This window comes from Ambystoma mexicanum, chromosome 2q (assembly GCF_040938575.1).
Source record: "Ambystoma mexicanum isolate Mex_15411 chromosome 2q, UKY_AmexF1_1, whole genome shotgun sequence".
NCBI classification, from domain to species: Eukaryota; Metazoa; Chordata; class Amphibia; order Caudata; family Ambystomatidae; genus Ambystoma; species Ambystoma mexicanum.
The window spans coordinates 69,466,833-69,484,681 of NC_090924.1; the positions used below are offsets into that span (position 1 = coordinate 69,466,833).

Here is a 17,849-nt window from a genome sequence, read left to right on the forward strand (position 1 = left end):
CCCATCACCAGTTTGTTGTCCTACTGCAATTACTGTCACGTCAGGGATTTGGTTGTTTTGAAAATGGAACTTAATATGATTCTGTTTTTGTTCAACCATATGGCATGTGCCATTTAAACTAACATGGTTGACACTATGTTTTAATTTTATTGGTCGGTTAGTCTGGGTCCAGAGGACCTTTTTTACACAGTCTGTTAGGGGAGACAATCTACGCAGGATGTCATTCCCCAGTAAACATGGTGCGCCCTCCAGAGTCACGACTATGAACGGGTGTTTCAACTTGTGTCACCCAATTTTAATTTCCAAATCCGCAGTCCCCTTGACAGGAATTTGATTCCCATCGAAGTTCTGAAGTTGTCCAGGAAGAGGGGTGAGAGGGATCTCGTATTTCTCCCCCTTCCTGTGTCCACCAGTGCCAAAAATGTACATTGCCCTTGTACTTGGGCCAAGGCATAAAATCTTCCCTCCTTCTCCTCAAGGGGTCAAAGATAATGTGCATTTTGGGCCAGTTGGTAGGTTAGTTTCTTGATTCTTGATTCCGACACAGCGGTAGTTTGGGCAGGATTCTGTGTGGGAACTTTGGGATCTGCAAGAAAAATTTTGCAGTTAGATATTGGGGGAGTTTTGGGCTTCCCTATGTCTGGCTCTGGGCCACCCCCTTTTTGGAGGCAGTCACCAGAATAGGTTTGGGCAAGGTGGTTTTCCAAGCAATCATTCTGGGGTTCAATGGTGGGCAATTTTGACTCAGTCCCCACATTCACCCAGTCTTCGTGAGGATCTCTCGGGACCCATTTTACTTTGGGAGGAATTCCCCCATCCCTGAAGGAGAAGATCTTTTTCCCAGAGTCCTATGAGGACCCCTCTCCTTCAAATTGGAGGACACTAACCCCCTCCACAAAATGGGCCTTTTTAGGTCCTTTATTTCTCCTACCCGCCCTCTGTTCCTTAGGTTGCAGACTTTCGGTGGCAGGAGATTTTGGTTTCAGTTCCTGGGTTTCCAGGGGCTTTTCACAAGTGGGGAAGGAAGCTTCTAAGGCTTTCCACCCCCTTTTCCCCCGTGCCTCCTCCTTTGGAACCGGTGAGTTGTCAGGGTTCTCTCCCCGTCATTGATCTGGAGTACCAGACCCCTGGTTTGTGGAGTTCTGAGCCGCCATGTTTATCTCTGGGTTTGGCTGAGCCCTCAACCTGTGACCCAGATCCTGGGGCAAGTTCTGGACCTGGTGCTCCAGTTGGGACACCCGCTCTGGCTGATACGGGGGTCTCTGGTCCATCCTAGGTAGATCACAGGAAGGGTAGCTATCCCATCTCCAATAATACCCTGGGTTTGGATAGTTTGGGTAACCCTCCACCCTTGGTCTCCCCTCCCCCGGATTGGGCTGTCTGGGCTCAGGAAAGTGGTGAAAGAAAGGAGGGTTGTTTTGTGGGTTGAAGTTTTGAGGGTACCGGGAAAAAGAAGCTCAAACTGACGTTTGGGGGATTACTGCCCTACTGGGGAAAGTTAGGAGGGAAATTTACTGGGTTGGTACCTACCTGGTTGCCCCCCCCCAGGCTGGGGGAGTCCGCACATACCCTAGGATGGGTTTGTTGCCCTTGTATCGGGGGCTAACGTAATCATGGGAGTTAGGGGGTCCCATTTGTTGGATTACCTCCCTGACTACCTGTTTGGGATTGGCCCGAGGGCCTTCTGGTTCCTTGATTGGATGGATTCTCTGCAGGTATATTTTTAGGCGCCCCATCTCCAGATCTAAAATGGGGGCAACTTTCATCTCCGCCACCTTAGCAGCAGCAGGGGTGTTGGCTGGTTTGGGGTTTTTATTGGTAATTTTGTTCTCGACAGGTTTCTGCACCTCATAAATAAGGGTTGCCTGTTCTATGACCTAGTCCAGTGATCTCTTCTCGTGAAAGTCCCTCACCAGCTGAGCCATGATGTATTTGCGGAGTGCATGTAAAAAGGTGTTAATGAACTCCCTACTGTCTGTGCGCACCCTCCTGGTGGTCTGCGCAAAGGCACGTTTGAGTTCCTGCACAAATTCTTGTGGTGCCTGGTCTTCCCCACACTGCAGATTGTAGGCCGCCTTGCGGGCCTCTTGGGGATTTCTATGGACAGAAAAGAGTTTTAAAATGGCCGCCCTGTAGGTGGACCATCTGGAGTGGTTCTGATCCTCCAGCCCCACAAAGAAGCTGGAGTACTCGGGGGATAATGTCCATTTGACATATTGGATGCAACTCTATCTTTTAGATGAAAAGTATCCATCATCTGTTCATATAATTCAAGGTGTTCCCAAACTGAATACTTTGCATTTTTGTGATAGGGAGTTATAACACTCCTAATGGCCTTGATCTGCTACAGGGGATCTTTTTGTATAGCCTTCTTGATTTTGTTGGCCTTTTTGGTCTTAGTCACCCGCGTCCACTAATCTTCTGACTCAGAGGCACTACTACTGGAGGCGGCTATCTGATCCTCTAGGCCCTCCCTGATTCTGCGAGCTTCAGAAGGGCTTGCAGAATGTGGGGGCCTAGTTTCATGATGCCGGTGGTGCTCAGAATAGTCTTTTGACTCTCCCCTGCTCCCAGGATTGGCAGAGTACCCCACCACCCCCACTGCCCTAGCTGGGAAGAGGCCTTTAGGATACTTTTTTGGGGTTTTACTTCCTGGAGTTCCCCACCAAATTTTACAAACTGATCTTTTGGTATGTGGTATTTTTGAGGATCCAATTCCATGACTCTCCCCTCACAGGAGTCTTCCTGATGAGAGAGGCTAGCCCTGACATTTGGGGATCTATATAGAAACACCCACCCATTAATTTCTGGGAGGCGCTGATCTGTTATTCCCCTTTTACCATTTCTGTTGAAGTCTGCCACCCCCATGGCCCCTGGTTCATATGGGTCAGTGAACATGAAGGTGGCAGAGTTCATTGCATTAAAGGGGTTAGAGTCCCTGAGGATAGGGGTCCTGATGTGAGGATCAGGGGTTTCTCTGTCCCTCACTATCTCTTATCTTTCAGCCCCGATTCCCTGGTGATATGCCAAAATCTGAATCTTTTGTTCCTCTATCAGGGCCATACTGGTCTCAATAATTCGCTCTTGCATGTCTATCTGTTTGTGGAGCACATCATTCTTTTCACAGAGAGCCTGATTGTCTCTGCGCGCTTCCTGCCTGGTCTGAAAATACTGGCCCAATTTCTGCTGCAGGAGACTCACCTCCTGAGTTTTAGCATCATTGGCCTGGTTGTTTTTTTTCTAGAGCATCCTCCACCTGCCTGGTGTGCTCTAGTAGCTTCTCATATTCTGTTTTTACTTCCGTGAGCTCCTGGAGGGCCAGCTTTCTTTCCTCTAGCTTGGTTTTTAATTGGCTTACTTCCTGGCCTAAGGCATCCCTCTCCTTACTTAGAGTGCCCCTCTGTGCAGCCAAGTCATCCCTTTGTTTTTTTAAATGCACTAGATTTCTGGTGATCCTCATCAAATTCCTCTTGAGAGTGGGTGTCTTTAATAATTAATGTATTATTTTCCTCTTTTAATTTGTCTGTCTGGTCTTGTAGGGCGACCATCTGTTCTGCACAGGCTCTATTGAAATGTAATTGTTGTGCCAACTTCTGTTGACTATGTTGTAAAGAGTCCACCCTTTCCTGACATTCCTCTTTTAGTGTCTGTAATTGGGTGTCTTGGTCTGCCTTCTCTTGCTGTTGGAGAGCCAGATCCTCTTTTAATTTTATGACATACTATCTGGATTCTATCTCTGATTCTTGGCTCTTCAGTAGCCTTTGCTCTGCAGAGTCCAGCTCAGTCTGGATTCTTTCTAGTGTTTCCACTTGATTCCTTGCTAGAACTATGTTCTCAGCATGCTTTTCCTGCATTACTCCTATGTGGAGGTACAGGTAGGCTGCTATTTTGCCAATTTTGCTCTGCTCCTCTATCGCTTTTGGGGCCATGTACAGTTCACTAAGAGCTTGGTGTAATGGGCCCTTGTCCTGCCATGTACCAGGTCCATGGCAGTGACCTGTTCTTTGATTTCCTGCAGTCAGATCGGCTCATTCTGTTCTGGCCACTCACTCCTGACAAAAAGTTTGTGCAGGAGGTGTTCCCTAGCCATATTGATTTCTACTGGGATAACCATTTTGGAAATATCAATTTATTTGACTTATTTTAGGGTACATTTACTTTTACTTTTACAAACAGGCCTGATTTTGGAGTATTTATTTTGAGAGGTACTTGTACAGTGTAGCATAGTACACCAACCAAACAAGGTGTCTGTACCCTGCAGGTTAGTCTGTTGTGCTAGAATGTCACGAGTGGTAACTCAAACTCAAAATCCCGGACGAGCCCCCAAATCTGTTAAGGATTTCAATCAGGCAATAAACCCGGGTCTCTAGGTTCAATATTCTGAGTGATATACCACTCATATCATAGCCTTCTCAAAATATCCCCCAGGGCACACTGAACCAGGAATCAGGCTGGTTGGTAAAGGTATTTATTTATTTATTTATTAAATCCAAATCAAATATATGTTTTAATATATATGGGGGAGCAATCACCAATGTGGTGACAATACAAATCCGAAAGTAGGTAATGCAATTGAATTCACTTATAGCAATACAGAAGATAAAACACATGGAAATGAACAGTTTGGCTTGTTGAAAAATAGCACTCAACTTAAATTTCCCCCTGCAAAGTTCTTAATTCACAAATGAGCAATTCTACACAGATGTAAGTAAGCAGCAGGTATTCAGGAATAAGGAACGGTGTATAGGGTTTGAATACAATCTTCCCTCCTCAAACAAGTGAAAAAACGTTTTTGGAACTTTTACACTTTTAAAATGACAGTTAAATTTGGCTGAGAAAAACAATGAAAAGTGTGCAAAAATCCTTAAATTTATTTAAATTCCTATGGGAGCAACACTACAAAGATTCTAACACACATAAGCTATCATATAAGCAACAATACACACTGAGAATCAGAATGGAAGTTTAGAAATACTTTGAATGGGAAAACACACATGTAAAATGTTTGCAAAATGCAAATTCTTACCTAAATTTCACTATGCGATTTTTAAGAAAAACAGGTAAAAGACACTGTTCTTGATGCGGTTTTAGGGTAGGGATGTAGCTATAGGTCTTAGGTTTAACCCAGAGTTGAAATTGAGGAAGTTATGCAAGTTTGAATGAGAAGTGTTTTTGAAAATAAAGGCGCGAAAATGAAAACAGAAATCAGTTTTTACTCTGACAATTATGCTCTAAACTAAGCTATCCAGGCTGGTTACCAGTTTGAAACACAGTAAGCGCCAGAGTGGTCCACAGAAAACCAACCCGGGCACCTCCGTGTCCGCCTTGGAGGACTCGGTCGGATTACCCATGGGATGATTCTAAGGGTTTGGGATTTCACAAGACAAAAGGACCTGAAAGAAATTATTACTAGCGCAAGGACTCAGAGGGAATGGGTGATAGATTGGGATAGGACAAGGCAAATATACTATGGGTTACTATGATTCCTGTTGATACTTACAGTCCTCTTTAAATTAAGATTGGACAGTCCGGTTCTGGTCATCACGGATCGGGTCTACGGACAGCAGGGCACTTCTGGCGGGATGATCAGCTGGGCGGTTCTGGTCAATTGCACTGGCACCTCAGACTGGATTGGATTGGATTGGCCCTTCTGGTCACTGGACACTGTAGATCAGCAGGATGGCGAGTTTCAGCAGGCAAGCCTTAGTGGTAGCAAGCCAGACTGGATCAGAATTGTTTCCTGAAGTTTGGGACGTTTCAGAATTTGGGATTAGCTGAAAAGAGTTCAGCAAATGCTGAGGCCTTGGCTTTTCAATGAAGTCTGCAATCAGGACAAGAAGAAGAATTCTGGAACAGGGCACCACGCAGAAATCGGGATGTAGTCAGAAATCAGTGTGTGTCTGTGTATTGTGAGGTTCACTTATTTATCCTGCCAAGTGACATCACTCAGTTTATGGTAGGGGAAGACTTACTAGCCACACCCACAAGGCTGTGATTGGCCAAAGGCACTTGCCTTTTTCTGGTTGGAAGACAAAAAGGGCTGTCATATTTTATGGTGTGACTTGGGAAACTCCCACAGTTATTTGGACCAAAATTTAACTTTCCCACAAATACACCTTTTTTATAATTATGCCCTCTAATAAAATCAGACACATACATTATATGTTTTGTGGGTTACCTTTACATCCAATTCCCACGTCTGGCTTTGTCTTTCTGTGGAATTTTGCCAATTTTAATCATAAAGGTTTGGCCTAACAATTCCTAATTCGGTACGTATTTGTGTAATCACCCCTAGAAAACGGGTATACAATATTAGATTTGGAGCATCCATAGTTTTTTGTATAACTTTTGTTCTTTATACAGTACAGGGTTCAATCACGTCTTCAAAGAAAGAGCATAACATTAGATTTACAACTACCAACTTTTAGATGTATCCTCCTTCTTTTGGCAAAGGTAAAAGTCTTTAAAGCATAATAACAAATAGGCATTTAACCACAAATACCTTAGCATTTCTTTTTTACTTTTCTTTCAACTGGCAACAACTGTCAAATTCCTTTGATCAGGGTAGGGGTCCTCTTCCTGGAGAGGGAAGTTTCCTGCCCATCCCCTGTGGGGAGGAGTGTTCAAGCCTGCCATTTCTTCGGCTGGGGCCCAGACAAAAGTCTGATGAGTTCTTTGTCGTGGGTATTCGAAAATCTCCCAGCAGCAATTAGTTCTTTCCTGCCAGCAGTGAGGTGTCAACCATTCCCAGGCTCAGGCTGCCAGATCAGAATTAAATAGTTAATTAACTCAGGACTGGGTTTTGAATTCATATAAAATTACACAGTTTATAGGTGGATTTTGACATTTAGCAATCCTTTGACATTTCTTACTGAATTAGGCCTTTCGACCAAACATGCTTTTAAACAGGCGATTTTGCACTTTCTTCAGGAAAAAGCACTTTACTGAGTCCTTTAAATCAGATATTCCTCTGCAGCACACACATTTTATTCAGCACCAGTTCTTTCCTTGAGTGCTGGGATTTGCTTGCAGTCTGCATACATGTATCCAGGCTTTTGTTCTGAGTTTCTCCCTGCATAGTTGAAATTGTTACATGTTGCCATTTTAGCCACATTTTACCCGTGGAACTGAAAACAAATGGTGTTGGGCTGGTTTTTCATGAGATACATTTCTTAGCTGCTGTCAGTCAATGATGCCCGGCTCCTCTGAGCCACACTGGATGATCTGTAATCCTTTTACTCTCAAGGATTCACTGGATCTAGTGCCAAAACAGCACTTTGATGGTTGCAAAGCTACATTTTAAAAGGCATTTTCGATTTTCAGGACAATTCTGCCGCCTTGCTCCATTGAATGTAACAGAACCCACTGGCATGCTCCTGTAGTGAGAATTCTGTTTTCACCCCCACCTTGACTATGTGTTGCAGGGTGTGCAGCATTTTGTGGTTGTGACCCAAATGCAGTTTTGCAGATTTTTGCGCGCACAGGGGTTAGCACATCAATTTTGGCTGTTTCTTACCCCATTTGTAAAGTGATGCAGTGGAGCACATTGGGATGGGTAAAAATATCCCACAGGATATACAAGCTTCCCTAGACAACCCCAATGCCTCCAGCCAATCCTCTCCTTCCAATGCACCTTGAACCCCTTCCCATTTTTCCATCAGCTTAGTGAAGGGCAGTTAGGTGAAGTTGTTGATCACCTGGTATGGTAATATATCTTTCCCTGTTATTTTCCCCTCTAACAAGTTTGTTTCTAATGGGGAGCATCCCGGAATATCCCAGTTATCTCTGCACTCATGCTGTACTGTGTTTTTCAGGCATAAGTATGTAAATTGGTCTCTTTCTGTTAGACCATACCTGTCTGCAAGGTCTGTAAAAGATGCCACTTGTTGCTGGTCAATGATGTGCCCGACCTGCCTGATCCCTAGATTCAATCATTTAATCTGCATCCCCATTTTCCCAATTTCAGGCAGATCCAGATTTTCCCAGATAGGTGCGTCCAACGTTACCTCCCTCCCCCCAGCCCATTGCCCTCATCACTGCTCTCCGTACTTCGAGTGTGCAATGACCTAGTTGTGGTAGGTAAAGTCTTTGTGGGTTTCTGTATAGCACCTGTATAGGGGTTGATCTCCTATCGCCTCCTTCTGTGCCATACCCAAATCATCAAACACCCATTCATTTGCTGCCAGTAACTGGGATGCCCAATAGTACTTCTTAATGTCTGGAAGTAAAAGTCTGTATGCAAGACTTTGTTGATAATATAGATTTCTGAATCAAGAAAGTGTGTGTGTGTGTGTTTTGCTGTGTTGTTCTGTCAAAGTTATTTTTAATTTTCTAAAGTTTGTGTTGAGTAAATTCTTTGAGCTCTTCTTCACTACCATTGCACACCACCAGAAAGCCACCTAAATAGCAATTCCAATGTTTGATATGTTGAACGTATTTATTGGGTGCCATCACATGTGCGGCTTCAAAATATCCACCTTAGGTTTGTTGGTAACAATCATTGTCAAATAAAAATATATTGTTTTCCAATGTAAAGATAAGCATCTCCTTAATCATTGTGTCCTGTAATTTGTTGGGCAAAAAATAATCAAGAGATTCCAGCACCAGCTCATGTGTGATAGACGTATAGAGTGACATTATGTCAAAAGTGACAAATGTGTAGATGCCTGATCATTCCAGTTGGTCCAGCTTGTGTAAAATGTGCATTGTGTCACAAATATAGGAGTCAGGTTTAAGCATTTAGGTTGTAAGTATTGGTCTATCCATTTCGAAAAACTTTCCGTAATCCAACCGATACCACTGATGATTGGTCTGACTGTCGGAAATTTTGTATATATCTTGTGAACCTTAGATTGTGAGTATTGTGGGTCAATTATTGTTGAGAAATGTCTTGTCCTCATTTTTTTGTAGTACCTGTCTGTACCATATAGAAATTATTGTATTGACAATTGACATTTGTTTCTCTGTTGCAGTTGTGCTGTAATTTGCGGTAGCATTCTGGTGTACTAAAATGTTCAATGGCCATTGTAATATAATCTGATTTATTTAGTAATACCACATTTCCACCATTATCAGCTTCTTTGATGGTAATAGAGATCATTGTCCCTGAAAGTGAAGCGTAATGATCTGTAGTTCTTAACATGTACACTGTAGGTAGGTGTAAAAAGCGAGCACTACAATTGTGAAGGGCAGTCATTTATTGTATGCTTTGATTAAATATAGTTCTGCAAACTTCATTGCTCACCCCCTTCATTATTTCTGAGCCCTTTCTCCCTGGACTGTCTTCATCACCCCACAGTTCGTTGGCTTACATATTAGCAGGAAGTGCCAGGAGAAAGAGTCTTTTAAAATGAGACAAAGAGGACAAGTAGTCACTGGACTGATATCCACTGAGGGATTGAGCAATGAGTAAGGAAAAGTACTTCCAGTAAGTCAGTCCATTGGCTACTTGTCCTCTGTCTCACTGACACTGTTCCTGGATTCTTAAATGAAACTCAATTCAAGAGATAACGTTGGGGAGAACTCTCCACTCCTCCACACTCACTCCCCCCAATTCTCTACACTTCCTTATTGTATATCTCCATCAGTGAACTACATCTCAGGCCGGCGGGGTCTTCAGGCTCCAGAGACTGGGGGATTCGGCACAGTAATGGATAAAGAAACAGAGACAAAAAAGAAAGTAAGGAGTGGGAAAAGTGGGAAGCAGAGGAGAGAACAAGACGTAAGAAAGACAGGAAAGGGAGGGAAGAGGGACTGAGGAGAAAAGGAGCGAGAAGAATGCAGAAAGGCGGGAAAGCGAGGGACAGAGGCGAGAGCGAGAACGGAAAGAGACAGGCAAAGGCAGAGACATGACAAGGTAGCAAAACACAGAAGAGGGACACGCAGAGAGGAAACAGTGAGGTGGGTACAAGAGATGCGCAGAGAAAAGAGAAAGACAGACAGCAGAGACTCGGAAAAGTATAATGAAAGACATGCAGAAAGAAGAGATTGACTGAATATCGGATAGAAGTAAGGAAATAGTGCACAGATTAGAGACAGAATGTAGAGAGCAATGATGATGAGAGAGAGAGAGAGCAAGCGAGGGGTAATACCAAAGATGCAGAGACAGAAACATGGAGAAAAGGATTGAGTGAAAGAGCGATGCGGAGAAGAGAAAGAGACAGACACTTGAAGAGGGAGAGAGAAACCTGCACGCGATGAGAAGAGAGAGGAAAAGGAAAAACGGGGAGAGGAGAGAGAAAAGAGGGCAGCGACGAGAGACAAAGAGAACGGGAGAAGGACAGAGGTGGAACAGAGAATGACACTCCGAATCCTCCTTCATATAATTCAGAGAGCGTGCCTCCTGCGCAGGCAGCCTCATGACCCGGCTGGGACCTGCAAAGGGAGTGGAGTGGTCAAGATAGAGCACAGAGATCAGAGACAGGTGGAGACTGTGAGAAACAAGACACACACAGGAGAAAGATGGGCATAGGAAGAGATGAAAGGGAGAGAAAGATATTGGCAGAAAGAGAGCAAAAGAGATGCTTGGGAGAGCGAAAGAACAGGAAAGAGAGACCGGCAGAGACAAATACTGTAAGAAAGACAGGCAGGGAATAAGAGCAATACAGAAAGAAAGACAGGCAGAGAGAAACACAGCCAGAAAGAAAGACAGGCGGCAGAGAGAAACTCTGCAATAACCAGTCATGCACAGGCACTTGAACTGGATGCAGGCCGGGAGAGGAAGCGGCCGGAGGTCCTTGAGCATGCGCGAGATGCAGTCCGGTATGTACTGACAGGCGATTAGAAGATAATGAGAGAGGGATACAGTTGGATCCTCGGAAAATGGCACCGAATTGTTGGCAAATTCGTTTTTGTTCCCTGTCGCTCCACTGGCATTCTCTCCAGCGAACAGATAATTGCTGGAGAAGTGTAATGCAAAGCAGGAGCTCGCCCCCGTCCAATTTCCACTCGCCATTCGTGAGTGGCGAGTGGACATTTTGCATCCTGTTAATAGTATCATCTTTCCTAGGTGTGTGTAGAGCTCTCTATTCATTAGGGTCCAAATTCTGTGACTCTTTATGTTTTGCTGATTTATTTTAAGTGTCGTCCGTATGATGTATTGCTTGCGTGACCACTTTGTAGAAAGTGTCGATTAGATTATCTGGTGGTAATTGTTGTACACATTTAGAAGTAGCTTTGAGTTGTGTAGTTATAAGGTTATACCGCTGAAATATGAGGCGTTGCCAAAAAAAGAAGATGCTCTCACTTAAAGACACTGGGCTTCATTGAAAGCTTGGCAGTGTGGTAAAATAGTGGTAAATCCATTAGTACCATTTTTTGGCAGAAGCAGATTCACTGCCACTTTTACTGCTTCGCTAAATTTTGAGTATAAAACATTTAACACGATGTGGAATTAACGGCTGCAATTAATCCTACAAAATCCCCATGGAGTCCTATTGTCTCCACTTAAGAATGCCTTGCTGCCATTTATAATCTGGCAGAATCTTCCAGATTGTCACGGGTGGTAATGGTAACTGAATTGTGAACATGTCTATCTCCAGGGTGGGTACCTGTGTTTCTCATATAGGTCACGTGTTTCATTTAAATGTATTTTAATGTATTGCATGTCAGTTGGTGCATTTGAACATATTGCATACATTTTCATTTCCACAAATGTATTTTCATATTGCACTGTAGGTCACTGCACTGGCCCAGACACAGGGGATTGTTGCATTTCAATGTCTTGCATGACTTTTCATTTCACCACTGTATTTCCCACCCCAGGCGCCAGCTAACAGCTGCCAGTTTTACAGCCAGCCTATAACCTCCTCCCGCCCCCTACTTTGTGTCAATTGGACAGCCTTGCTCATCATGGCATCTCTTTCTCATAAACTGTTCCCCTCCCCTCGGGAGGGTGCTCACCTGCCTCCAATTCCAGTGTAAAATCCTGGGGTCTGATATGTTGTCACCTACACCCTGTGATCCTTGCCCCCTTCCTCCTTGGACTCATGATAACAGCTGCAGTCACCACACAGGTGGGTGAGCCCTTCCATCTCCTTCCTTGGCTGTTGTCACTGAATGTTTGCTTACTTTCCCCCTCTTCCTGTCACCAGCCCCTCTGGACCCTTGTACAGCTGTGTGGGAACCATTGTGTCCATCTTGGGATGTTTGCTCCCCTGTCCTGTCTGTGATCCCTTCCTCCTTGGTCCCTTCATCCCCTTCCTGGGACAGCTGTGGAGGGGGAACTGTGACACCCTGTGAATTCCTGTCCTTTTCCCTGTCACTTGGACCCTGGGAATGATTGTATCCATGAAGGGAGGTGGGAGGGGGCAGGCTCTTTGCTGGGGCAGAGCAACAGCCTTATAAGTGGACAGAGAATCATGGCTCAGTCTTTTTGGTGGCAGTCTGTGCTGGACGAGTGAGTTGGGGCAGAGGAATTCAAGAGGCCCTTAGCAGGTACACTTCTCCCAGTCTGGCCTACTCCCCTTTCTTTCCTCTTGTGCCCTCTTCTCCTCCACCTGCTCTCCACTGCCTCACTTTCTCTCTCTCTCTCTCTCTCTCTCTCTCTCTCTGTCTCTCTCTCTCTCTGTCTCTCCCTTTCTCTGTCACAGTCTCTCTCTCTCTCAGTGCCACCCACTCTCTCTGCGCCTCTCTTTCTCAGTGTCTTTCTTTCTCGCTCTCTCTCACTCTCTTGCTCTCCCTCTGACTCTTTTGCTCTCTCTTTCTTTCTCGTTCTCTCGTTCTCTTTCTCTTGCTCCCTCTCTTGCTGCTCTCTTTCTCTCACTTCCTCTGGGTGTGCCTTGCCAGTTTGCCTGCCATCAATGCCCTGCCCTGTGTCCGCAGCCCGGTGCAGACAATCATCCATGCTTAGTATGCCTAAATTACTTTGCTGGCAATGAGTCTAATTCTCTGTCTGTAATAAATTAGTTTCCTGATATCTGCAAAGACTTTGATGCCTCCATTTGTGTTCCCACATTTCTGTGTAGCCTGCATGTCATTTCAAGGGGGAACTCAGTCCACATACACAACACACACCTCACCGGGCTCTGTTAATTCCCTGGCCCAAAACTGTGGCTATGCCTGGGATCTCCCACATGGCCCTCCCCATTTTGGCCTGCCTTCCACTTCCACTGAATGTTGCTGTATTTCTGCAGGAATACCACCAAATTCGGAGTTTGGCTCGGGAATGTAATAATATCATGCCTCTATAGAATTCTAGGATTTTGAGATGCAATTTTTCAGACTGGTCACACACTGTGACACACTCAGTTACAGCCACTGATTACTCCTACTACTTCCAAAGAATTCTAAGACTTTTGTATGCAAACAACACATTTGTGGACTTTCCACACAAAAAATGACACACTCAATTACAGATTCTGAATAGAATCTCTTCCTGCCTCAAAGAATTCTAAGACTTTTTAATGAAAACAAGAAGTATGTCTACTGGCTACAAAACAAATGATGCACTCGCCACAGATACTGAATATAATGCCCTTCTGTCTCATAGGAATTTTAAGACTTTTCTACAAAAGCAACATGAATGTCAACAGGCCACAAAAAGATGGCACACTTAGTTACAGCTACTGAATATACTCTCCTCTTGCCTCCAAAGATGTCTCCCACTTTTCAATACAAGCAAGAAGCATGAGAACTGGTCAAAAAATGTCAACAAACTCAGTTCAACCCAGTGAATGCACTCTCTTGTCTTAAAAAGACTTCTGACTTTTCATTGCCAAAATGATTTTGAAAACCTTTAATTCTCTTATTTCAGCACCTTTTCTACATAATCGAGGTGTGTCTGGACTGGCAACAAAAGACAACAATCTCAATTACGGCCACTGAATACACTCTTTCTTAAGACGTTTCATTGGGAAAAAGATTTCTAAGACTTCATTTGCAAAATTAATTCTAAGACATTTCCATGCAAGGTGTATGTATGTGGACTGGCCATACAAAGACAGCACACTTAGCTATAGACACTACATGGAATCTGAATGCATAGCACTGCATCCTCACAATTATGTCAACCTTTCCTTTTCGATCTGACAAGCAGTGGCCTGTTTGTGTATGTCATGCAATGTGGTCATTGAGGCTCTATCCTCCAAGTTACTGAGATGACGAACTCAGTTACAGCCATTGAAAATAATCTCTTCCTGCCTCCCATGAATTCTAATTATGTTTCTATGCAAACAACAAGTATGTAGACTGGCCATACAAATATGCCACTCTCAGCTACAGACTCTGACTAAGCTTTCCTAACTATAAAGATTTCTAAGGCTTTCCATTGGCAAAAGGAATTCTAAGATCTTTCTCTTTAGGTAGCATGCCTGTGCAATGGCAGGCCTCACAAGAATGGCAACTTAATTGTAGGTGCTGAATTGTCACCTGAATGTCACTGCATCCAAACAATACTGTCATCCTATTCTCCTCAATCTGACATCTTTGTCCATTTCTCATGTTTCATGCAGGGTAAAGTTTGGTCGCAAAAATGGCATATCCTCTTTTAGCTTTCTACCTCTCCCTCGACTAAATGCTATTTTAATTTCTACCCCTCCCTCAAATCCTATACATGTTCTGCCTCTCCCTCAACTACATCGTCTAAACTTATCTTGTGTGACTGACCACACAAGGATGAGTCTGAAATTGAACCATGCCGCACTAGCTCTACTTTTCAGCCCGAATCTCTCTGCTTGAAGCACCCACAAACTTCTGAAAAGTCTGTTTTGGGGACAAAATGGGTAACATGTGGATAGTTCAATTTGAAACCACTTAACCGAGGAAGCAGGTGGAGCCTACAGTGGTTCCTTATGGGAATTCAAGAAAAACATACTTGCCCTCAGCACTTAAGGAGTCAAAGCCCAATATGTTCACCAGGCATTTACACAACGAGTATTTACTGAAAGAGCGACACACCTATTTTGCAGAACACTATTATTTCAAAAGGTGTATTTGTCTAAATATTTCAAACAGCAATACAGCATTATGATTGTTTTTTTCAAGGAAATTGCCCACTCGCTTTCCAAGCATAAACCAATGATGTTTGCACCGAATAGAATCAGAATAAATATAAGAGCAAGATGTCAAAGCTAAACCAAATCTCTTCGAAATGTAGCCTCATTCCAAAGGTTCCTTCAAGTGGAGGCACGCAGAAACATAGTAGCAGTAGCAATACAGTAGCACCCACAAGAACCCAATCAATTTGAATGGCATTCTGATGTTAGATGCCGATATTCATCTGAAAGTACTTGGAGTATATTCGTTGAAAAACATGCTGAATCGTCAGATCAGATGGAACGACATCTGAAAAGACAAAGTTACGTTGCAAGATGTAAACAAGTAAAATACATATAAATATTCGAAATTTAAATAAAACTAATCTTCAAACCAAAATATCATCAATAAGGTCTTACAAGTCAGAGTGAGAGGATTTCATCGACTTTGCTGGCCCACTAATTGCTGATGCATTCCAAAATCTCTATGGGAATCATTGGGCACCATATTCATTGTCTGCAATTATTTTAAAAAAAGTAAACATTTTAAACCAGAGCAACTTATTGAAATTAAAGTAATAAATGAACACACGCAAAACCATAAAAACAATTCAGGACGGGTGGTACCCTTCAATTTCAATTTCTCCAGGACCTTTTCCCTATTCAAAATTCAGCAATTTAAAAAGAATTGAATGAGGCAATTATGATCAAGGACCTAAACGCTATTTTTCAGGGACACTGTGTCAAAAGAATGTCCATTAGGCGTCTTACTGGCAAAGGCTTTGTATTTTTCCCAAAATCAAAATCCCAATAACCAGCTATCCCACCGCAGTTGTCGACAAGGTTTATCTGAAGAATTCCATACATCGCCAGCACCCAAATTGGGAGACCTGGAGCCAGAAGGAAAAAGAGTGAAAGGGGTGGAGAAGGATGCACGAAGCAGGGAGTGGGATCACTGAAGAGGTGGATTGGGGGGAGAACAGGGTGATGGTGCGTGCATGTGTTGGCACCCTTGAGATGTGTTTTCAGTAGTGTGATTTCTTCTAACTGGGTTAGGACGGCACATGGAGGCAGAAAGTGAGGTCGTGATTGCAGGCAAATGTTATTTGCTCGTTGTGTTCAAGAGGGTGGTGTTTTGGTCCGTCTGCAATTAAGAACCAGTATCAAAATAAGCCATAGCTGTTCAATAGTCCTATGTTTAGTGCAATGTGTTATTCATCAGGTCTCTGCACTGAACCCTGGACAGCCACTCGTTGTCCACTGAAAAGTAACTGTTTCTTTTTCTTTTCTCCAGCCTGGCCGAAAATGAGATTGGTAACAAGGGAGCCAAGGCCCTGGCAAGATCCCTCATGGTGAACAGGAGCATTGCTGTGCTCAAGTAAGAATGATTTGCCTCCCCTCTCTTGCCTTCTCCTCCCCGGTGGTGCACATCTCGATACTCATTGCAAGGAAGGGGGCTACTGTGAATACAAAAATATCATTGTGTCTTGTTACACGAAATGGAACATTCCAGAACACTACGCAGCCTTTCCTGAGTCTACAAACAGAGGCATAACACTGGAGGGAAACCTATTTTCCTGTCAGTGTGTGGTTTGGGACAAAGTCGGGAATGGCTAGTGACGTCTTTAGGGACCTGGGCAGCGCATGGTGTCGTGTGTGTGATAGAAGTTTAGTGTAGAGCTGGTCGGAGTCTAATGACCAGCTGCTGAGCTCAGGAGAAGGCACCACTGAGAGGATGAGAAGGAGAGGTACCCTGTCCAGAACGAGAAGTCACAAGGAGCTCATAGAGCACACAGCGCACGCAATCATTACACAATAAAACCTACAATCACTGATGAACTAATGAGTTTACAGCAGAGCATTTCCTTACCAATAGACAGGCTGGGGAGCTACTGGGCCATATTTACAAAGCATTCTCCCATTTAAATATGCTTTTGTGTATCAGGCCCACTGTATCTTCCCTTGCAACGCGGTCAGACAAATGATAGCGTGTGTGTGTACAGGAATTGTACGTTTGGACCGAAAAAAAAGGTCAGACCGTACAAAAAGTCAGAAAAAAGCTACCACCAAAGGTTCGAACACCAAATGCTCGAACCTTTGGTGGTAGCGTTGTAGGTAAATATATATACAAAATATGTGTGCTATAGTGAGCGGGGTGTTGCAGGGGACACCCCCGCAGCACACCTGGAAAAAAAAAACAGGGGCTGTGGGGGTGTCCGCCGCAACACCCCACTCACTATACTTTATAGTATAGTGAGCAGGGGTTGCGGGGGAAAACCCCTGCAGCTCCCGAAAAAAAATAAGAAAAGGACCCGGCGGTGCCGGTTGCCGATCACAGAAGTGAAAGGGAACATGTGTCGAAGGGACACGGTCTGAAGAAAAGGTAGGTAGGGTTTGTTTATGTTTGGGGTGTTGAGGGGGTGTGTGGGGGTGTGGGTATGTAGGGGTTTTGAATGTGTGTTTGCATGGGAAATGTACGAACCTTTTGTGGTTAGTACATTTCACATGCAAACATTCCGGCCGTGGAAAAATCAGTCGCGGTCGGATCACGTAAATCCTGTGTCCACTTGCATGCACTTTTCTTGAATACCAGGCAACCCTGCCTGCAGGCCACTTCAATGCGCTATAGGGTTACAAGAGGGAGAGGTAGGAGAAAGGGAGGTGGGGGCAGTAGGGTGGGGTCAACGTAAGGCAAGAAACCAGGCGAGTGATATGGAAAAGAAATAAGGTATGACAGTGCATTAGAACTCCATTCGATACCCAGGCCTGCTTGAGTGACTGCACCATAGAGGCTCCATTGGAGAGAGGGCTTTGCCCAACAAGCATTATGGTCATGTATGAGATTGTAAAACATGCGCAGAGGAAGGAGGGCACAAA

The 17,849-nt window shown here is 44.1% G+C and overlaps 1 protein-coding gene across 1 annotated transcript in view; it reads left to right on the top strand.

Annotated features, from left to right (window-relative positions):
- NLRC3 (NLR family CARD domain containing 3) overlaps positions 1-17,849 on the top strand; it is a 425,619-nt gene that overhangs the window by 142,033 nt on the left and 265,737 nt on the right. Inside the window, exon 4 of the mRNA XM_069646866.1 lies at positions 16,267-16,350. Within this exon, the coding sequence (XP_069502967.1) occupies positions 16,267-16,350 (84 nt within the window). The remainder of the gene's footprint in view (positions 1-16,266; positions 16,351-17,849) is intronic.